The sequence below is a fragment of the Enhydra lutris genome, unplaced genomic scaffold (genome assembly GCF_002288905.1).
Source record: "Enhydra lutris kenyoni isolate GAN:26980312 unplaced genomic scaffold, ASM228890v2 scaffoldscaffold2, whole genome shotgun sequence".
NCBI lineage: Eukaryota > Metazoa > Chordata > Mammalia > Carnivora > Mustelidae > Enhydra > Enhydra lutris.
This window is the reverse complement of record NW_019154086.1, coordinates 5650782-5673462: the sequence shown is the minus strand read 5'-3', so window position 1 is coordinate 5673462 and position 22681 is coordinate 5650782. Positions and strand designations below refer to the sequence as shown.

Genomic DNA, 22681 nt, shown 5'->3' with positions numbered 1-22681 from the left:
CACCAAGGCCAACATTCTCCTTTGTGATGGAGAGGGAACCATGTGAGCAGCTCCCAGGACAGCAGCCACCCAGCCTCTGCCGATCAGCTTTTCTTTCCTGGGCTCCCAGAGGATGCCTCCCTCACCCCCACCCCCTACAAACAACTCCAAAGCTGGAGGTGACAGGAGAGCGTGGGTGGCTGCCTGGCAGGGCTGTGTCCATGGAAACTGGAGCTCCTGTGGGGAGCAGAGGGTGGCAGGTGTGCTGGGTGTGGTCCCCTCCCGGTGGGCTGCCTACAACCCCCACAGGGGCAGCTTTCCCTGCCCTGGTCAGGGTCTACCCATGCCCATCCCTGATGCCTCTTTTTCTCTCATCCTGTTGCTTCCACCTTCAAACAGTATCTAGAAGCTGACTCCTCCTGACCACCTCCTCTGTGTCTCCTGTTGTCTAGGCCTTGGTCACCTGTCACTCGGATTCCTGCAGGAGCCTCCTGATGGGTCTCCCTGCTGCTGCCCTTTTCTCATGATCTGTTGTGTCTTTCCTCTGCTCCAAACCATGAAGCGTCTTGGGACCTTTCCTGTATGAAAGTCATATTCTGTCTACTGTCCCTTACATCCTAGTGACTTGGCCCCATGCCATCTCTGCTTCATCCTCTGGCACTCTCGCCTCACGCACCCTGCTCCGAGCACGTTCTGCAGCCCACCTGCTGCCTTCAGCCACCTGGCCTGATCCTCTCTCAGGGCCTTTGTATATGCTGTCCCTTCTGTTGGAACTGCTCTTTCCTCAAGTATCCTCATGGCTCACCTCTCTTCCAGGTCTCCACGCAAATGTCATCTGTTCTGTGAGGTCTTCCCCAAACACTGGGTCTTTGACTGGAGACCACCCCCAACCCTACCTACCTTGCCCCTTCCCTGCTATGTTTGTATTACCTTCTGACATGCTACATGTTTCCATCGCTTTTTTGGTGACTGCCTGTCTCCTCCCTCTAGAAAGGAAGCTCCAGGAGAGAGGGATTTCTATGTGGTTTGTTCACTACTGCATCTCCAGTGCCTGGAGGAGAGCTTGGCGCATGGAGGTGTCCATGCAGTATGTGTGGGAGGAATGGCAGACAATTCCAGAGTTAGTCTCCATTATTTACGGGGGATGAGATGTCCAAGGACCCTCCAAGGACCTGCAGATCCAGACAGAGCTGGACTGAAACCCAGGCCTCCTGATTCCCAGCCTCAGCCCTCCCCATTACCCTTCTGATCTAAGCATACTGGACACAGAACAGCGTGACCTTTCTTTGCTTGTACTGATCTGCGCATTCTAGGTCTGCTTTCTGGACTCAGGTTCAGGTGCTCGTCTCAAGGTGATTTGCCTCAGGCTATGGAAGCACCTATGCTTAATTCTCTGGCCTTTACCCATTCCCCTGGCTCTGGCCAGAGTCCTAGTCCTGCCCTCTCCCGCCCGCAGGTCCCCAAACAGTTCTGTCCTGCCACTGCCCAAACCCCGGCCATCAGAAATGTTCATGAGGTGAGGCCAGAAACTAAACAGTCACACCTGTACCTGTGGGCACCCTTCCATTTCACCTTTCCTCCCTAAGCAGATATGTAGTTAAGCAGCACTCCAAGAGTGGAAATAAGGATGAACAAGACATGGCTCCATTTCTCTCTCCTGTTGATTGCCTGCCTCTGACTTTCAATATACTTATTATTAATAAACGCTAAAGCCCTTCCCAGTCCATTCTTACCAATGCAATCCAAAATCCAGCCAACTGTCCCATCTCCTCCGCAGGCCAGAACACGGAAGTCTGGAGTATCACGGAAAAAGTTCAACCTGAGAAGTAAAAGGCCAAAATGGTCTTATTTACTAGGCTGTGGCTGACATTTGACACTGCTTAAGTCAGGTCTCCCCTGTTCCCTGGGAGTATGTTACAGCCCTGACTCCTTTTGGGGTGGAGGGGATCACTTAGCGTTCTGAGACCAGAACTTCAAGGCTGCGGAAGTATAGGGGAGAATCCTGGGGAGCCTTCCTCGTAGAAGGAGAATCTGACTCAACATTCAACACAAAAGAAAATGGTTTTTCTAGATCCGCTGCTATTTGTACAGAGGAGGCCACCATTTACTTCTCTGGGCACCAATACAACCAACCCCCAATGTTCCCACTCCTCTCTGGCTCTCCTTCCTGCTCTGTCCTCCCAAGCTCTCCTTTAATTCAGATGTAGTGAACTAGCTGGATCTCCATCCCACTGTCCTGTGGGTCCGGACCGAAGCGGAAGGAGCACCACGGCTCTTCACCGGGGGCTCACAAAGCTCTAAGGCATCTGTAGATAGAATCCAGATGGCCATGAACTTGGGAGGAGAAAATGGTACATTCTTACCTTGCATAAGGCCTGAGATTTAGCCTCTCCAATTACGGAAGTGGGCAACAAATCACAGGGGTACGAACAATACCGATGACGTTGTTAGAAGTCAAATTCACAGGTATTTTCATGTCCTACTACCGTTCTGGCAGCTGCCCCTACTACCACTTATGCTCATCACTGCTTTAATTAACAGTCGTTACTAGATCTGCCCCTGCATCTTACCAAAAATGTGTTAGTAAATCACATATATTCCCGTATCCCAATACTTTTGTTTTTAATATTTTGATAACTGTCTTTCAGTATAGTTTGTTTCCCTGGGGATCCTGTATATTTCACTTTATGCAGATTAAGAAAAATTCTGAGAAGAGGTCCATTGGCTTCAACAAGCTGCCAAATGGGGCAGAAACAATTTACCAGCCCTGAAAGAGAGGGGGCTGGTAAAACGGCTTGCAGATTGCCTTCTGGTCACAGGTCACGATGGGGGAGTGATTACGATCATGGTGACTAGGACACACCCAGAGCATCGGTGGGCTCTGTTTAGAAATCGGTTTTACACGTAAAACCTGGACTTACACTCACATTTCTTTCTCCTTTTAACTGGGTCTGGCACCATCATAGCCATATAAATAACAGCTCTGTGTCAAACAACAAAAGACTGGGACATAGTGCCTTTTTAGAGTCCCTCCTGCACTCCATCCCCTGCCCCCACCCACTGAGGGTCTTGCTGGACTGAGCCTGGGAATGCAGGTTGGGAGGCTGGGCCAAGGAGCCTTGTGCTGGGAAGCTCAGCCCAGGGTGCACGGATCTGAAAAGCCGGCCTGGACATAGACAGGCTCAGGCTGGCCAGCAGATGTCCCTAGCGCACCAGCTCTGTCTGGTAAGAAGCCCAGGCTGGGAGCCTTCCAGGCCCGAAGCTGAAGCTGCCTCTGATTACAGGGACCCACAGCCATCACATTAGTGTACCACGGGGCCCAGCCCCTCCTACCAGATGGGGGTGGGGGTTGGGGATGGGAGGCGAACGACTGCAAGGGGCTACCTGCGTCCTTGCCTCACTCTCCCGCTCTAATGGGCAGTGAAACAGCCAATAGTCACCTAAAGGAGAAGGGCCAGGGGCAGCTTAACAACCTCTAAATTGGATAATCCTGGGGGGGAAAAGTGATTTCATTGAGTAACCAATTGCCTCGATCCTAAAATCCTCCCCAACAGCACATGCCGCAGAACTCTGAGTCAGCTGTACAGATTTCCGAACTGCTGAGTGCGCTAGGAAAACGCTTTCCTCCTCCCTGATGACTCAGTGTGAAGCCACTGCGAACACAGCCTTGCAGAGATGTTCACGTAATTTACTAGCCCGCTCTTCCTGTCATTCCAACGAATGGCATGTGTGCTTTTTCTCTTTCACAAAAACAACAACTTTTTCTAGGGTGAAGTACACAGGAGGCCTCTTTCCAGAGCTAGCCCCAAGGAGCAACCCCAGGAGCAAGTAAGAGCAGAGGTGAGGAAATGAAGACAAAAAAGAGTAAAAGGGCAGGAAGGATAAGTCCACAGATGAAAGAGAGACAAGGAGGGTGACCAAAGAAAGGTATCTTCTTTAGATGAAAGGGGGAGGAGGAGAGATAAGTAACAATCGTTTCTCCATACCCTGGGGTAGGCCCCCCATTGTCCAGGTTGAAAACTTGTTTGGGGTTGAGCAGATAGTGGAATTTCCGAAGAATTCTATGGAAAAAACAAAAAAGAAAGAAAGAGGGACAAAAGGAGAGACAGAGAGGGAGAATGTCATTGTGAGAAGTCACAGTAGGGCAAACACCTCTGGAGCCCACCAGTGGCGGGAATCTGGGTGCATTTAAACCCAAGAGGGGAGAAGACAGCATAAGGCCCAGCAGACCCTGAAGTCCCAGGTCCAGCTGTACCATTCACACCCCCATGCCCTGACTCAAGGCCTCCCCACCATCCAAGTCTGTAGCATTCAACCCCAGGACTATCCTCCCTTGCAGATGAATAAAACTTCTATTCTCCAAAGCTCTGTCCTTCTCCCAAAAGTTCCATATGTTCTAGGTCATGCAATTCTGCTCTTTGTGGACTACACAAAAGTAACAAGGAACCCTCTCTGGAAAGCCCACTAGAACCTGGGATCAGGAGGAAATGCAGGAAGTGGGGCTGAGCAGGGGAAGCCAGGGGCAGTGACCACCTCAAGGCTTGGTGTCAAGGTTCCAACTTGGGACTAATCAGGTCAGTTCAGGAGGGGTGTCCTGCCCCTTGGACGATGGTGGGTGGGAGGGGAGAGGTTCTCATAGTTCTTGCTTTAACCCTACTTACTATGTTTGTAAACCTGTGTTCCCAATCACTGCCTCATCTGTCCATGACCCTGAGCTGAACAGGATGGGGACGCAGAGCTGGTTCATCCAGTTTCTCTCTCTCCTCCCATTCCCTCAGTGCTTCCAGGAGACTGGGCATTTCCTTCCCTGAGGAGGTCGTGCCCTGCTTTCTCAGGAGTTGGACAGGCCAGGAGGTCCCAATCAGGCAAGTCTTGCCACTCCTCTTAATCAAGGAAGGGCCTGTGAGGCTGGGAAGGAAATCTTCGTCTCCGAAGCTGGTTGGAACTTGGGAGCCATAATAATGGTTCATTTGTTGGGCCCTAGGCTAAGGATGTGTCTGCTTTAATCCTCACCACAGAGCTATGAGAGGAGTGGAGGAAACCAGACCATAGGGATGTTAAGCAGTTATCTGAACCAGGTCATAAAGCGGTCGGGGGTCGGGCTGGGATGGGAACACACAACTGCCTGTCTTTGCAGTCTACCCTCTTAAGGGGAAGAAAAAAACCTGAGTGAACTTGTCTCAGCCTCTCATTTTGAAAAAGAAGAGAACATACCTTTCTCCTTGTCTCCCTCCACTCTTGGGGTTCACCAAGACCAGCAGGGGGTGGGTACCCGGGGTGGGAATGATCTTATACTTCAAAGATAAAAGAAAAAGAAATTAGTTCTTTTTCAGCCAAGACGACGAAGGAGAGGAGAGTTGACGCTAAGATGGCTTCCAGAAAAGGTGGACGGGAAGCAGTTCCTGGCACAGAGGACAGGGAGTCGGGAGGTAGGTCTTTGTTCCCTGGCTGAATTTCCTGAAGGGTTAAGCAGCTAAGTCTCTTTGACGTAAGTGGACCTACGCAGTGTTAACGGTGAGTTTGAGGCTGGGATCAGAGATGCAGCAATGGCACCGTAGCTTCAAATCTTTCAACAATGGTGTGGTATTGTGTCTATAAGCACAAGATTAAAGATATATATATATATATATATATATATTTTAAGATTTTATTTACTTGACAGAGAGAGAGAGAGATCACAAGTAGGCAGAGAGGCAGGCAGAGAGAGAGGGGGAAGCAAGCTCCCCGCTGAGCAGAGAGCCCGATGTGGGGCCCGATCCCAGGACTCTGAGATCATGACCCGAGTCGAAGGCAGAGGCCTTAACCCACTGAGCCACCCAGGCGCCCCAAAGATATATTTTTTTAATCCATTTTTTTGTGCTCGCATTTTTTTGAGGAAGTTCGATGCCCAATGTGGGGCTTAAATCACAGCCCCTGAGATCAAGAGTCACACGCCCCACCCACTGAGTCAGCCAGGCATCTGCTATAAGCACAAGATTACACTTTGTGAGGGATACAACTGAGTATAATTTTAGAAGTTATGGTCTTCTGGCCATACACACCAACCAAATAACACTCATGAAGTTAACCATCACTTCCACTAGCACCTTCCACATCCACATTTCCAGCCCTCGTCTTTCTCTTGAGCTCTGGTTCCACATTTCTCACTGTCCAATGGATACTTTAACCAAACATCTCACCATCATTGCAAACTCGCATCCCCAAACCTGACTTATCTTCAGTCCCCACAAAACTGGAACTCTCTCCTGGCTCACTGTTTCCCTTAAACATACTATTATCATTCTGCCAGTCATCTAGGGAAGACCCCATCCTGACAATTAATTCCTCGAACGTCCCTTTATCTCTGGCAGTCGCCATGGTACCCACACTGCTCGGGTCTTTCCCACCTCAGGTAAGGCCTGTATACAGTTCCTTCCCAGGACATCAGTCATGCCACTTCCGCTCAGAAACCTTTAGTGACATCTTGTTGCCCAGAAGATAAAAATCCCAATCTCCTGATGTGGTATCCATGACATTTTAACACAGTCCCAATCTGTTGCCTCTTAAATGCTAAGGACTTCAGTGGCAGTCCCAATCAAGGCTGGCTCTGACTCTCCAGTCAGTGTGTCCCCTGCGTCCCACCCTGGGGGTCTGCTCACACTGGTTTCTTCTCCTCCCTGATGCTCTAAAGAGCCCTCTTCCTTTTTTGCAATCTCTTAAAAAGAACTTCGCATTCTTAGGGTCTAACTCAAGAGCTATATCCTCTATGAAGCTTTCCTCTATGACCGCAGCTAAGACCACTGCACTTGAAACACAGAATATCTTCTGGGTTCCCTTTGCTGTCCATTCATGTGGGTTTTGTTTCATATGTTCTTAGGCAAATGTCTCAAAATATCATTTGGATTTTAAATGCCTTAGGAGCAGGGCGGGTGTGCGTGTAACCCTCCTACCAAGCACCCCATGACACCAGACCAGGGAGTGGGGACTTAATAAATACCGGTGGATGCAGCAGAGGGACAGACTGATATGGAGATGCATGAGGCCTACCTTTTCAGATTGCAAGCTGAAATTTCAGCAAGCACAGCACTGTGTTGTTTGAAATGGACGCCGGCATTCTTTATGAATGTTTAAGAATTTTCTCATCTGCCCAGAGTGACTGTCTGTGTGACACCCAGAAGCATCTTGGATCCTAAGGAGTAATTCCTTACCTCCGGGGATGATATTCAAAATGTTTAATCATCTGTACAGCATGGACACACCCAATCAAAACAGATGCAGGATAACCAGACAGTTGCGAGCTGTAAAAACAGCTGGTATACGGTACACCTTCTGTGTGTGTGTGTGTGTGTGTGTGTCTGTCTGTCTGTTCCACCTGACTTTCTGCCTTTCTACTTGTCTAGAGCTATGCCATTTTACTATGGTTTCTCCATCATTATTGCTTATGTTTTAATTTTCAAGACATACTAATCTTCATGTTCTCATTTAATCTTAGAGCATCTCTGGGAGGTGGGCAGTGTAGGGACAGCAATGCCCTTTTCCAAACAAGAAAACACGAGGCTCGGAGACAGAGGAGGAGACCCTAGTTTTCCATTTCCTTTTCTAATACTCTTACTTGGTGAACCCAAGTAAAAAATGAGTTCTTAAGGGGCGCCTGGGTGGCTTAATCTGTTAAGAGTCCGACTTTGGCTCTGATCATGAACTCAGGGTCCTGGGATTGGGTCTCGAGTGGAGCCCCGCATCAGGCTCCTTGCTTGGTGGGCGTCTGTTTGTCTCTCTCCAACTTCCTCTTCCCCTCCCCCTGCTTGTGCTTTGTCTCTCTCTCAAATAAATAAGATCTTTTAAAAAAATTCTTAAGTATACATTTAAGGATGAAGAGGAACTTTTGGATCTGGTGAACTTTGTTTTGGGAGATCACATTCTAGAAACAGCTTGACAGTCTTGGAAAACCCATTGTATGTTTTCAGTAAGTTTTACAAAACTTGTTCCTAAAGAGGTGATAAAGTTAATATGACCAGCAGTGGAATCAGCCAACCTCCCTTTTCACCACTTGCCAACAGTGTGGTGGTCAAAGATAATCCCAGAAGCTGGAAATAAAGTGTCCCTCCTATGTAATGTATTTATGTAATTAATCAGATGAGAAAGCAAATGTTGAGATTTATTTCTCTAGAATCCAAACCCTGTCCTCCCCGCAGGCAGGCTTGGACACACTTAGAACGAGAGACCGGACTTGGGGCTCGCTGAAGTACCTGCATCACAAGTTCAGTCTTGGCTGACACACTGCCATCAGACTTCCCACCTTGCCTGTCCTGTGACGAGAAAGACAAACATGTATTTTTTTTTAAATGCCCTAGTTAAAAAAAAAAGAGATCAGGAAAAAACCAAACAGTTAATACAAAGAGACTGCAAAACCAGTAGAGAATAGGGAGGAATTTATCAAAATAAGGCTTGAACCTAAAAAAAAAAAAAAAAGACATGCTCCCCTATGGGTCTCTCTAGGACTCCCCAGGCCTCTGTCATTCTTTGCTGTGACTTTAACTTGGAGACACTGGAACAGACCTGGGGAGAAGAAACACTGAAACTGACAGAAATCTTTGTTGATTTAGAAGCTCGAGCTCCGGGAAGCCTTGTCTTAGACCTGGCTTCTCCGCTCAGCACTATCTAAATGATAGGATACTGTTTAAGTCATTTCTTTTAGTTTTGTTTGTTTTCTTCAATGTTGATTATTTTTTATTGATGTTTATTTCTCATGTGTTAAAATCCTCAAATCTCCATCCCCAGCTTTTCTATATACATATATGCCCTTGTCACTACGATCTCTTCAAGCATTGACTCCTGGCTTTGGAACTTCATAAATGGAATCATAGAGCATGTCTTTTTTTTTTAAGTCTAGTCTCTTCCGTTGAGCATGTATATTTGAGACTGCCCGTGCTTTTGCAGCTAAGCATGGCTCTCTCCCACTGCAATGAGGTATTCCATTACACGGGTACGCCTCAGACCCCTGCGGTCAGCGGTCATTTAGCTGGTCTCTAGTTTTTGATTGTTACGAACAAGATCAATATGGACATTCTTGTGCCAGGCTTTTGGTGAAACAAGCGCTTGTACTTCTCAGACAGATACCCGGGAGGACATGTTGGGTCACAGAGTTAGTGTTTTTCCAACCTAGTAGGTACTGCCAACTGGTTTTCCAAAGGGGTGCTGTTCCTTCTTTTTTTTTTTTTTTTTTTCCCATGAAAAAGGAGTAGCTGGTCAAGTCAGGGGTGAGATGAGAGGGACCAGAAGAACCTGGCAACATCTTGAAGACAGAAGGGATCGTCAAGGATTTCGGCGTTTGGTCCAAAAGAGGAATATCCAACACAAGAGACAGAAAATTTCAGATGGACCTAAAGGGATATCAATTTTCCTGCTTTCATCTCCAAACAGGGTTGGGATGCCTAAGAGGGCGTCCTCAAGGCAGGGAGAGATTCATGTTTAGACAAAAGAGACAGGCTGACAGGGACAAGGGAGGCCTAGCCGCGCGCAGGTGGGGACAGAAATTCCCGCAGCTTGCTGGGCTGGCAAAGTGCTTAGAATGTATGTGCTTTCTCCAAGGGTCATTTGGGAGCATTCTAGAAGGCCAGCAGTGAGTCCCAATCAGGGGAGTTTTCTCTCACAAGCTGATGAGTGCCGCCCTGCGCTTTCAAACATGTAAACACAAAACCTAGTTGTTGTGGGAAGCTCTCAGAGGAAGGTGGCTGTCTGAATGCCGCCTGCATCTGAACCGTGAACCCAGAGAGCCCAGAGGCCTGGTTGGGGCAGCACTTACCCGGGTCACAGGGCATATTGAAGTGGGCAGCAAAATATGGTCTCTGAGTTCCCCACCATCACACAACGTTGATAATTCACATTTGCGGTGAAACTGGAGGGAAGAATGAAGAAGCAAGTGAGTGAGACTAACCGGGGTCAGGGTCAGGTGTGAGCCTTCAGAGACTTGCCAGGGAGCCAGCAATGCAATACTCCCCCAAATCCTTATTCACTACCAGCTTTGGCAGGATAGCTGTGTGTGTGTGTGTGTGTGTGTGTGTGTGTGTGTGTGTGTGTAGCGTGATGTGGTCAGGGGTGTCATATTGGCTGCAGGCAGAGAGAAAGGAGACTGAGTGCCGTCCACGACTGCTGGAGTGAAACGGTCATGGGCAGGCTGGGACCCTTCGGTGTGGCATGGCCCTGTGGATTCCAGAAACCCCCTTGGACCTACGCTCTGAGACTCTGTAAGGAAGGAGAGCTTGTTGAACAAACTTGTGAGAGGCTGGAAATAAAACCCTAGACTCAACCTGTGCATTTTAAGACATCTACAGCCTGATGTGCAGACACATCCTTTCTGAGGCTGATACCTGGTCAGGGGGACAAGACATGACACAGAGTTTCTATGGCAGGCAGGGTGGGCAGCGTCAGGTGTCCCAAGGGGACATAGACCTCTGCTGTGGAGTGGGGCTGCTGTAAGGGGTGTGCCTTCACCCGATGCCTTGAGGAGCAGGGGCTCTCGTGTCTATTTCCACTCCTACCCTGTGCCCCCGGCCCCAGACGACACCCAGGTGAGACAGCTAACGGTCTGGTGGCTGCTCACAGCTCCCTGGCCACATAGGCAGTGGACCGGCCCTTCTTCTTTAGCAGCTCTTGCTCCCTGGTTCTGGGGTCGCCCTCTCTCCAGGCAGCCTGGAGAAGCCCTGGAGACACTGTTAGACTCAGAGCCTGGAGGGGGGGCTCTTTCCTCCTGGTCTTGCTCTCCTAGCTCCGCTCATGCCCTCTGGCAGGACATCCACTGCTCCCTGGCTGCAGCCTGAGCAAAAACACACAGAAAAGAAATAGGGCCACCCTGCGCGCCGACCCACCGTCATCCGACACCACACGCAGTGCCGCGCGGTGACGCTCTGGTAGCACTTGATACTTTTGTGGCACCGGTCACACTTGACAGAAGAGTTCCCTTCCACCCACGCGTGCTGCATCACCTGCAGGAGGGAAGGGAAGGATGCCAGGGAAGGCTGCAGGGCCACATCCCTGCGCCCGGGGCCTGAGGAGAAGGGTCTGAGAGGAGCACAGGGCTGGGGAGGGCAGACGGGGTGCCGTCTGTTCAGTGGACTTTACTTGGTGGACACGGGGCTGCTTTGCCGAACTGCATAGACTCGGTCCCTCCCTAACTGCAATTGTGCCAGTCAAAGTCGAGGAAAAACCACTTGGGCTGCACTTTGAATAACTCATTCACCCCGGCCCCCGGCAAGCCTCTGAGCGGCATCTTGTCTGGCAGCCCACCTGCCTTGCAGAACTCCCTATGGCGTGGTGTGCTTGTGTGCGCCCTCTCCTGGAAGGCAGCGCGATGCAGGCAAGCGCTAGAGGGCGGGGGCCTCGGATGGAGCAGGCTGGAGTCATTGACCTTCCACTTTGCAGCGGGGTGACCTTGGGCCAGTTCCTGGACCTCCCTGAGTCTCAGGTCCCTCACCTAGAGAAACTGGCATGATAAGTCCCCCCGCTGGCTTTTCTGGGAGGGGTTAAAGAGAGCGCACGTGGAAGAGGCTCTCTGGCACAGCTCTGGGCCTTGAGACTGCCTGCTGAGGGATAACTCCCTTCACACTCCCGTCTTCTATTGGCCAGTGGCGCTCAGCCCATTAGAACTGCCTAGGAGCTTCTAGAAGTCCTAATGCCCAGCCCTCACTCCAGATCAGATAAATCAGAGTCTCCGAAGACAGGACTCGTCATTAGTTTATTTTAAAGCACCATGCTTGATAATGTGCAGCTAAGGTTGAGAAACCCTCTAGAAGGAAGTTAGAGGAAAAAGTTCAAGGACGTTAGTGTGGGTCAGCAGCCAGCAGTTTGTGTATCTGTTTCCTAGAGAGCTGCTTGTATCTGTTCCCTGCCCTGGAAATGCCACCAGCACCACCCAGGAACTTGGGAAGCAGGTGGGAAAGTCCGAGTACGTGTGTGTATGCAAGTGAAGCTGAAGTGCCCCATGATACCACCCTCTGGGAGCCTAAACCCTCAGTTAGCTCTGTCCAGGATTTCTAAAGAACTTCTCAAGATTTTCTGCTAGGGCCACTCTAAACAGCAGAATAGAGAGGATACGGCCTCTACAGGGATGTGAGGGCACAGCCTGAAGCGCCAACTACAGACATGATATTAAAAACACATGGACAGATGCCTGGGTGGCTCAGTCGGTTAAGCGTCTGCTTTCAGCTCAGGTCATGATCCCAGGGTCCTGGAACTGAGTCCTGCATTGGGCTCCCTGCTCAGTGGAGAGCCTGCTTCTCCCTCTGCCTGCCTCTACCCCTGCTTGTGTTCACTCTGTTTCTCCCTGACAAATTAAAAAAAAAAAAATTAAAAAAAAATTAAAAAAAAAACCACATGGAATATTTGCATGATTCCATCCGTATGTGTATTAAGTAAAAGCTTTATTAAAGTTACTTATCAATTAAATTACCATGTCCTCTCCCTTAAAGGTTTTCGGTGAAATTGTTGCTCTGGAAGAGGTGACATGTTTATTTTGTAGCTTCTCACCTTCTGCTGCACATCCCCACTGGTATAAAATAACCTGTTTGCTGATCAATTTGTCACCTATGTGGTTGCATTGAATTTGCTCTGAGATTCTGGTTATCTTCATTTTGCAGAGAAAAAAACATGAGGCCTCAAAGAGGTTAAGTGACCGGTTGTAGGTTCCCAGGCTAGTAAGTGGCCAAGTAGGGACTCATGGCCAGGTCTTCTGACTCTAAGTCCATGGCTGTGTCCCACCACCGTGTTGCCTTCTCCATCCTCTTCTGGGATCAGAAGAGGATGGCGAAGGACCTGGGTTACCCCTGAAGACTCAGAAGGTTGAGAATGTGTTCTGCTGGCCCATGAGCGGCCTCCCTCTGTGGCATGTGTGCAAATGGCCAGATGTAGGCTTAGGGCCTGAGCCCAGGAAGTATGTGGTGCGTCCTGGTGAAAGGTATGGACATGAAAAGAGGTGTGTATGGGCGTGGTGCAGGCGTAGACAAGAGACCATGCAGCATCTCACGAGGCATGCACGCGTGTCCTGGATCACCCTTCTCCCTCAGGAGTCCTATGGAGGGCTGGATGCCACTCCCTGCCACTAATCATCTCCTCACTCAGGTTGAATGGACTCAAAAGTGTCCCTCCCCTGCTCATTTTAAGGAGAGCCTATTTCCAGACTCTGGGAATGGCACCACCCAATGGCCAAGTTCAAAACCTGGGAGCCATTCCTAACCTCTTCCTCACTCCCATCCACTACGTCCCCATCACCAAGTCCTAGTGCTACCTCCAGATTATGTCTCCAACTCTCCCCTCCTCTCCTCTACCTCAGCCAAGAGACAACCAAAATATGCAACAGCATGGCCGGGGGACCCTCAACACAGATACTGCCACTGCCACGTTTGCTGTTGTCAACGTGAGTGTATTAAGCATGGTGAGTACAGGATCCCCTTCCCCCCGAGGCAGGCCCTTAGTGTGGCACTGCCTCTTGCCTGAACTGTCAGAGAATCTCTGTTCCCCCCTCTGATCTCTCTCCTGCCTCATGGTCAGAGCAGTTAACCTAATTCGCAAACCCAATCATCTCTTCGTGTATCTTCAGGGGGTTACAACTCTGCAGAGGCCTCTTTGCTGTGCAGGAGATGCCTTTCTGATGCCTCAGCTGGCCTCGCCAGAACTTCCCCAGGCCAGACCTACCATTTCTGGAGGACATCTCCTGTCACTTCCCTTTAAGCATCCTCTGTCCCAGTCACACCAGACTAAGTACAGATCCTAGACTAGGCCACGTCTCCATGCCTTGCACTCAAGGCTTCTTCGGCCTGGGGTGCCTTGTCCTCCCTGATGCCTTGTGAAGTCCTCCCAATTTGGGCTCAAGGCACAACTCAATGCCACTTCTTCTGTGGAACCTTCCCCAGCCTCCTCCCTGGTGTCTCCACTGTCTGTCCCACACAGCCCTACTGTTATCCTACATCTCACTTGCTTATACTTTGCTTACATGTCTGTGGCTCTCCCACAAGACAGCACAAGCTGGGGACCATCTTGTAAACTGGGGACCCCCTAGCACAGTGCTTGGCACATGGTGGGCACCGGGGAGATGCTGATGGGTTGATGGATGAACAGGATGATTTAAGGGTTGTCCCCGAGGCAGAGCAGGGACCCAAGAAAGCTTCCCGCCCAGGAGTCTGTGGTGACGGACATGTTGCCTGGGATGTAGCATGCGGAAGAACAAGGCAAGAGAGGTCACTAACCTCACCACCCCTTTTGGTTTTTGAGTATGTTTTGACACATCCAGGAATGTTTTTGGAGACACAGCGTTCATGGACAGTGTACTTGCAGTCTGGAAAAAAGAAAAAAAAAGAAAGACAGAAAGAAAGAAATTGCTTGTGAGTGGCTACCCAGGAAGGTCCAGCCGTCTGCCCACGACCTCCACTCCAACCGAGTTCTGTGCCTCCCTCTGGGTGACCGGTCAGAGGCAGGGGACCTATGGGCACTGGCTTTCCAAATGGAAATGTGAAACTGCCTCCAGTTGCTCAGTGGGAGGAGAGTCCATAGTTCTCTTCCAGACATGTTTCTGTACCCTCTACCCCACCACACTGCCTCGGCAGAGCATGAATGCAGGAAGAAAACATCCCCCAAAACCACATTCCACTTAAGGGAAGTGTAACCTGCTCAGTACAACCAATGCCATGCATTCTGGGGAGGAAACTTAAAGACCAGGGGTGTTCCTCACTTAGGAATTAGGCAGGCCTGGGCCCGAACTCTGGCTCTGCCATTGGTCACAGCACACATGATTGTGGGTAACTTTCTTCCTGTCTCTGAAATTCAGTGTTTTCTATAAAATTGGGATAAAATGGGCTCTCTTTCTCTTTGCAAGGCTTTTACAGCATCAGATGAGATAGTTTGTATAGAGTTGTGTGTGTCAGAATAGCTCTTCCGTAAATTATTATTGTGTTGTTACCACTTCTTCTTACTATGCAAACAGGAAGGCCCACAGGCCTTGAACCTACCAGGAATGAGACTGGGTTCTTCTATAAGAGGAATATGTGAGAGGGCTGGACGTGACTGGGTGCTGGAGGGACGGGGGGCCCCTTCACTCTCCCACTGGTGCTTGCTCTTGGTAGACCTGGGGTCCAGCCCTGCTCAGGTGACTTCTGTGGCCACGTCACTTGCTGACTAGCTCATGTGTGCAGGCTTGGATAAACATTCAGGGGCCTGACCTGCACCCAGGGGCTCTCTGGCAGCCGCAGCTCACCAGGGCCTGGTGGGTCCTGGCGGAGTGTTTGCTGCCTCTGTGGTGAGGTAGCTGGTGGGACTCTGTGCCACAGCCCCTGGGCCCTATAAAGCCTTTGTGTGCTGTAGCCTCTCCTCCTCTCCCCCTGCTCCCTATCTCCACTCTCTTTCCTACATCACCCCTTCTCCTTCCTCCCCTTCCATCTTTCTCTGGTTCTCCTTTCTGGTCTCCTTCCCTCCTTTCTCAATGAGCTTTCTTTCCTCCTCTCCTTTCTCACTTTACTAAATGGATCATAAAGAGAAACAACAGAGTTTTAATTTCCATTGCATTTATACAGTAGTTTTATCTTATTTATTAAGAAACACCCCAGCTTCAGCAAAATAAACATTCGCTAACAAAACCCAACTAAAATGAGTGTGAGATGTTTCAAAATGATGTGTGAATGTGAATCATTTCCCCCCCCCCCCCAGGGCTCAGTGGCCCTTGGCAGAATTCCAATGACAGGACAGCGGTTGTCCATTTCACATGGGTAACGCAAAAAGAGTACAGAGAGCTCTTGCTTTATTCCCTGCTGTGGGGTCCTTCAAGCTAGAAGTAGCAATCCCTAGACTGTCCCAAAGAATGGCTCAGGTATGTGCAGAGCAGGGCCATTCCCGGGGCAAGGGGTTTGAAGGAAGCTGACTCACAGATGCAGCAGAGGCCTTGCTTCCGAACGCCCATCAGCATGATGTGGCAGAAGTTGCAGTAGGTGGGCTTCTTGAAGTGCTTCATGGTCCAGGCGTGCCTCCCATCCCCCTTGGAGCCCTGCAGGGGTACAAGCAAGGGAGATGCTGAGCAGGCTGGTGGGGGGTGGCTCCTGGACGTTTCTCTTTTTTTCTAAAAAGACTCTTTTCATATGTGGAATACAAGAGAGTCGTTTAACTGTTTTAGGGACTCTTTCAAAAGAAGAGCAAAACAAGACAAAATACTTTGTTTCTAGAATTAGCAAATATTAAAAATCAGGAACATCTGAGTGGGAATAAAAGAAGACCTCTCCTATGTGGCTGGCAGAAGGGTAAGTCAGAACAAATTCCTTATCCACCGTCTGTCTGTCTATCCATCCATCTGTCCATCATCATCCTTTAAATGTTTATAGCTTTTGACTTACAAATTCTGCTTTTTGGGTTCTATCCTAGAGAAATAATTTTTTAAAAAATTGATTTATTTATTTGAAGGGGGGGTGGTCAGGGATAGAGGGAGAGGGAGAAGCAGACTCCTGAGCAGAAAGCCCAAAGTGGAGCTTGATCCCAGGACCCTGAGATCATGACTTGAGCCGAAATCAAGAGCTGACTGCTTAACCAACTGAGCCCCCCAGGTACCCCCTCAAAAAATAATTTTTGAAAGATGAACATTTTTGTGCTCTTCCAGGTGTTTAATCCAGCACTGTTTAAAAAAAATGAAAAACTGGAAATATCCTGAAGGTCGCAAAAATTTTCCAAAGGTTAGTTGGATTTATTGTTAACGGACCATCAAAAAGATACTAAGAAGATTATCTAATGGCATTGGAATGTGCTCATAATACAATGCTAAGTGAATGCAAATTTGATGATGTATTATAATCTCAGTTTTACACAAGATCTAAGATGGGAAGAAACTTCACTGAACTGTTAACAGAGGTTAGCTACTGTTAGCAGTACCACAGATGTATTATAATCTCTAATTTCTCCTTACCGTTTTTTCCAAAAAAACATGTTTTCCAAATCTTCTACAGTGAGATTGTACCAGTTTTGTAATCAGGAAAAAGTCATTTAGCAAAAACAATACACTTCTTTCAACTTTCTGTACACAGATAAAATAGTAAAGAGAGATAGAGAGAGGGTTAAACCACTTCCTCCTGACTTGGCCCAGAAGCAAATTCATCCTTAACCACGAATGAAGCCGAGCCTCATACAACCACATATGAGAGGGGAATCCACTCTCCTATGGCTGCAGGAGGGAGAGAGAGAAACTATATCTTCAACATTACGCCCAATGTCTCCCCCAAATGCTAAACCAGCCTCCTCAAAGACCGTAATTTACAATGGTAAAGGGGCAAACAAAAGCAAATGTGAACGTAACTTCTATTAATCGAAAAGTCTAATGCATTTACTTTTACACAGGCACTAAATTATAAATTTTTTACATCTGATATTCAAAATTCTGAAGAAAGCAGCCCTCAGTGTCTTAAAAACCATATTGCTAAGTGCCATTAGATCTTACAACTTCTAGCTCTGGGAGCACAGCCTCATGGGAGGCTGTGGCTTCAGGAACATGCCTCCGTGTATGCTGTCCCTGAACTTTTGTCCTGGGCTCCATCAAAAGACTAACATCCTTGGGCTGGTCTTAAGGGAGTAAGAACTACTGGAATCAGGTGGGGGGCACTGACAGAGACAGCGTGCTGGACTCACACCCAGTTCTGCACACCTCTGGTTTGGGCTGGTCACAGCAGCCAGACTCGTTCCTGTGCCCAGACTGGTCTCCTCATGGTCTCCAGGAAGTGCCATCTGCTCTTCCGAATGCCGGTCCCCTCCCCGGGGAAGGGCTAAGCATTTTTCTTCTTACTGCCTCAAAACACTGCTTCTTTAAAGATCTGAGTTTTATAGAATTATAGCTTTTTGTTTAATGGTTTCCACTTTAGTAAACAGATTTACTGATTGATTAAATGATTTAGGGAAAGATTGATTGATCCATTCACTTGATAAACATCCAGAGGATGTCTGTAAGAATCAAGTGAAAAAACGTTAAGTCAAGCTCCTAACAGTGCTTACCACATCGTGGATTAAAACTTTTATTAAGTTTCTCTCCGTGTTAGACACTGGGGAACACAAAGTAAGTAGAGTGTTTGTAAGGAGGTAGATTTATGCCTATCCCAGAAATGAAGAAAGAGGGCCCTGGAGAAGTTACATAAATAGTCCAAGACTATAAAATAACAAGCGACTGATTTCATAACTTGGTCTTGCTGGCCTGAGTCTATCTATGCTCCTTTCATCCCTCCCCCTACCTACACATTCTAGGGTTTTCCTTTATGGACAGAAGGGAAATCACAGCAGTCTTCAGCACGGCTTCTTCATCTACCCTACAGAGCTGTCATTTTACCTGAAAATCCCTTTGTTAACTCAATCAGCTGGTTTTGTTTTCTCAGATACTATTTTCGTGGATGTGGGGTTAGAAGCAAAAGGACCCAGGTGAAGGTTGAAATAACATTTCTGCTTGGGTTATAGCGCCACCATGTGGCCCTTTCATTTCCACACAACGGAGTCTGCAGGGTGTGGGCGTCACCTCCCCAGTGCCAGCCTGGTACCCTGGAGGCAGACCATTTCTCCTCTGCGTTTGTGCTATTCAGAGATCTCCTGACTTTTTAGTGGCCCCCATGTGGGTTTTGAAAAAACTAAAGGTGCTATGCGATTTTTTAAGCCACTGAGGGATGCTTTCTCTAGAATCTTGAATATTAAATGTAAAAACTTAAAATTTAGTGCATATTTTAAAATATGCACTTAAGACTTTTGATTAATAAAAGCTACATTCACATTTGCTTTTGTTTGCCCCTTTATTGATGTACATTACGGTCTTCTACAAGGCTGGTTTGGCATTTGGGGGAGACATCAGGGGTAATGTTGAAGAAATAGACTCTTTCTCCCTCCTCCAGCCATAGGAGAGTAGATCCCCTCCATGAAAAGAGTTGTATGCTGCCTTGGACTTAGCAAGTCCAAAACAGAATAGGAAATAGAAATTGCTTCCTTGTGGTTAAAATGTCTCACCTCCAGGGGTGCCTGGGTTTCTCAGTGGGTTCAGCTCAGGTCATGATCTCAGGGTCCTGGGATCGAGCCCCACATCAGGCTCTCTGCTCAGCAGGGAGCCTGCTTCCCTCTCTCTCTCTCTGCCTGCCTCTCTGCCTACTTGTGATCTCTCTCTTTCTGTCAAATAAATAAAAAATCTTAAAAAAAAAAATGTCTCACCTCCATTCTCACGTTTCAGAGAAAAAACCAGGAATGCTGGAACTTCCACTTTGATTCAAGTACCGATAGCAGAAACCGTGCCTTCCTTATCTGAGCCCACCATGCCCTAGCTCAGGTGGGTTCTTACATATGATAGGTTCTTTTTTTTTTTTTTAAAGATTTTATTTATTTATTTTAGAGAGAGAGAGAGAGAGAGAGAGAGAGAGCATGAGCACAGGCAGACAGAGTGGTAGGCAGAGGCAGAGGGAGAAGCAAGCTCCCCGCTGAGCAAGGAGCCCGATGTGGGACTCCATCCCAGGACGCTGGGATCATGACCTGAGCCGAAGGCAGCCGCTTAACCAACTGAGCCACCCAGGCGTCCCCATATGATAGGTTCTTGGTAAGAAATCACTGAATGAGGTGCGTGCTCTTCCGGAATATGGCGGTTGGCCTCTGGTACTAACTGGGTGTGCCTGAGGGCAAGTCCCTTTACTTCTCTGGCCCTCAGTTTGTAAAAGGAAGAGACTAGTGTGTTGATGACCAACATCATTTCCAGCTCTGACTTCTTGGGTCTTAAGGAATAAGAAGGCAGAAGTTGTGTAGTTCCTGGTTCCTTGATTTCTACTTAGCACTTGGGAAGTGCTGGACATACTGAGATGACTACAGGATTCTTTCGTTCTTGAGTGTTGGGAACGGAGGCTCAGCTTCTGAACAGCAGTTCTTAACTGCAGAGCAGTCAGATGGAGACATTATGGGCAATGGCAGCCAGCGAGAGGCTAACCCAACTGAACTTCCTCTCTATGGTATTTCTGTAATCTCAAAGAGGTGTTGTCTACAACCTGTGCAACAGTCCACCATTTAGTGACATCAAGCATTTATCACCATCTAGTTCTTATCTTTCCTTTGTGTATGGAAGCTATTTCCCTTGCGAGATAAGCAGACTAGCTCAAATGCGGCGTATATTATCATGGATTTCACATCAAGCCTCTATATGTATTCCCTATTCTGGTAAAACTGGGAGGTTTCTCTAATACGCTCTGAACTTTCTTTCATTTAGGTCTTTGACCAAGCTTTTCTCCCAGCCATAAACTTTCTCTTCTATCATTTCCCATCAGCCAATCATACCCATCCTTGAGAACCAGATCCAACATCACCCTCTAAGGGCTTTCTACCTGACCTTTATACTTAAGGATGAGACCTCAGACTCCCACATGGTACTTCCCACCAGGCCAAAGGACCCCAGGGCTTCTTCCCACTTTCTCACTCCTCAGTGTGGGAGGTTTTGAAAGCATGGGATCTTTGGAGTCAAGTGCAAATAAATTCTGGCTCTTCCTTTGCTCTTTAGGCCCAGAATTTCAGTTTTCCATGGATACAAATTGGGGAAAAATATATATCTTATCTGGTTGTTTTGATGGTTAAATAAGATAGTATCACTGAAAAACCTCTACTTTGCGACACATCAGTGTCTTTCCTTCCTTTCCTCCTTTCCTTCTTTTGTCAAGACTCTTAGCATATTTTACCCTAATCTGTTGAAATGATGGGATTCTTCCTTGACTCCCCCCACACAAACCCTCAACCCACCTGGTTGAGTCTAAGCTTCTGGTAGGGGAATATTATTTTTGAATCCCCTTACTGTGTTCAGAACAGTACCTTTATTTAGTCAGTGTTCTCAGTCAAATGAATGAATATATGCCAGAATGAATATATAACAGGTGGAAAGAGAGGACTTTGGGGCTGGCCTAGAGGCTATGGTGTGCCCAATGGAGAAGGGCAGAAGCCAAGGCCATATATAGATGTTAATTTCCACATGGAACCTGATGCTTCTGAAAGATAAGAGCTCTCTGAGCTCAGGCTTGCTGACTTACAGAGTCGTCCATGCCCAGCAGGACCAGCAGTGGGATGGTGGTCATCCCTCCATGGACCCATTCCTCTAGAGACACAAAGCCGTCCCGGTCATAGTCCATCCCCTGCAACATCTCCTTCAGTATCTGCAGAACCCAGAGAGCAACAATTGTCCACTTTCATCCTGCACTTCCCTGCCCCCTCTGTCCCCTTCTTTCTCTTTTGCTGTGTTATCCTCTTTGTTTTACCCCTTTGTGCTCTGATTTACAGCAGGCACAGCAGTGAGGGAGCAAACAGCAGTGAGGAGGCCAGGGTTCCACGCCCTGCCCTGCCCTGCCCTATGTGGCCTTGGGCAAGCCACCCCCACTCTCTGGGTTCGGCTTTGCTCACCTATAAAATGAAAATAATATTGCTATGTGGGTAGCAGTATAGTGAGGATAAGAGAAAAGGTATAGAAAATGTCTCATCTAATACCTGACTCATAGGAGCCCCCAAATGTAGCTATTAATATTATCTGGTGATTGAGAAAATCTTTAAAATTCTTTCTAGTTCTAAATTCCTTGAAACCCTGTTATAAAAATTCAGCTCTGGTGGAAAGGTTTTATTATTTAAATTATGTCTTCATTTTTTCCTATGAGAGAAAACAGAGGTCAAGGCATAGGACCCCAGAGAAGCTGCCTATGAGAGGGTGAGTCTGGGAACGCATGCATGGTCAACATTTTATCTTGCTTTCATTCGGAAGCTCACTTGGACATCTCCCCTTGCTTCTGGAAACTTACAGGCCTCAGCTCCGTGGGATCCCACTCCAGATACTGGGCAATGTGAAGCATCTGGTTGACAATACGATCCATTTCCTAGAAAACATCAAGAGAACAGAACCACTGAAGATGTGCTTTTGTGAGCAAGACCCAAAACCAAACCCCGTGGGAAGATGGGCGGGGGGGCAGAGCATGAGAAGCAGCTGTGTAACATACTGGCCTTTCCTAAGGAGCTCACCATTTGTTTCTGCTCTCTTTTTCAGCCCCGACTACAAAGCTCTGTGGAGAGTAGACGCTCACAAGAAACAAAGAACATGGGCAAGCCACAGGTATGCAGAAAGCTCACTGTCTTCTTCTTGGACTCCCCCTGAACTCAACTTCCTTCCTCAATTCTGTTACTCTCAGGAGAGTAGGCACTCCCGTTTTCTCCTTTGTGATTCTTGCTTCCTAAATACTTCCGAAATACTAAACCAAGGCAGTTCTCTTTCCTCGCCCTCTTTTATTGCTCCTCATTCCCAAAGCTTTAGCAACTTGGGATCCATCTATATCCCTCAGGGGTCAATTTGCAGGTGGATGTAGGGCCACTGCATTGGTCCTAGCTCAGGTCTTAGCTCTGTCTTTTGAGCGTCTCTCTTTCCTTTGCATCTTGTCCAGCCCTGAGCCCAGGACTCTGATTAGGAAATTTATAAGGGCTACACCTGCCTGGTAAGCAAGACTTTTGTTTAGTACCAAGTCAGGCTTTCTTTAAGACCTCACAGAAATGCTGGATGGGAATGAATCAGTGCACCAAGAGTCGCATGGCAACACACTAGACTGAGGAGGCATTTGTATCTCTTGGGCACCATGGAAGATGTTCATAGTAAGACTGATCTGGGGAGACACATTGGTGAATGGAAGCCAAGTTCAAAAGTGTTATCTCCACCACGTAGGATGCTGGGTCAAAATAAGCA

At 48.0% G+C, this 22681-nt stretch overlaps 1 protein-coding gene across 2 annotated transcripts in view; it reads right to left on the bottom strand.

Moving 5' to 3' along the window:
- Positions 1-22681, bottom strand: part of LOC111148844 (diacylglycerol kinase gamma) — a 159471-nt gene that overhangs the window by 99248 nt on the left and 37542 nt on the right. The window contains exons 7-16 of one of the 2 annotated variants that reach the window (XM_022505659.1): positions 21753-21827; positions 20997-21119; positions 15865-15982; positions 14196-14284; positions 10824-10940; positions 9761-9853; positions 8205-8264; positions 5194-5273; positions 3966-4040; positions 1713-1798 (exon numbers count right to left, since the gene is read on the bottom strand). In XM_022505659.1, the coding sequence (XP_022361367.1) occupies positions 1713-1798; positions 3966-4040; positions 5194-5273; positions 8205-8264; positions 9761-9853; positions 10824-10940; positions 14196-14284; positions 15865-15982; positions 20997-21119; positions 21753-21827 (916 nt within the window). The remainder of the gene's footprint in view (positions 1-1712; positions 1799-3965; positions 4041-5193; positions 5274-8204; positions 8265-9760; positions 9854-10823; positions 10941-14195; positions 14285-15864; positions 15983-20996; positions 21120-21752; positions 21828-22681) is intronic. The other variant, XM_022505660.1, reaches the window with a different exon arrangement.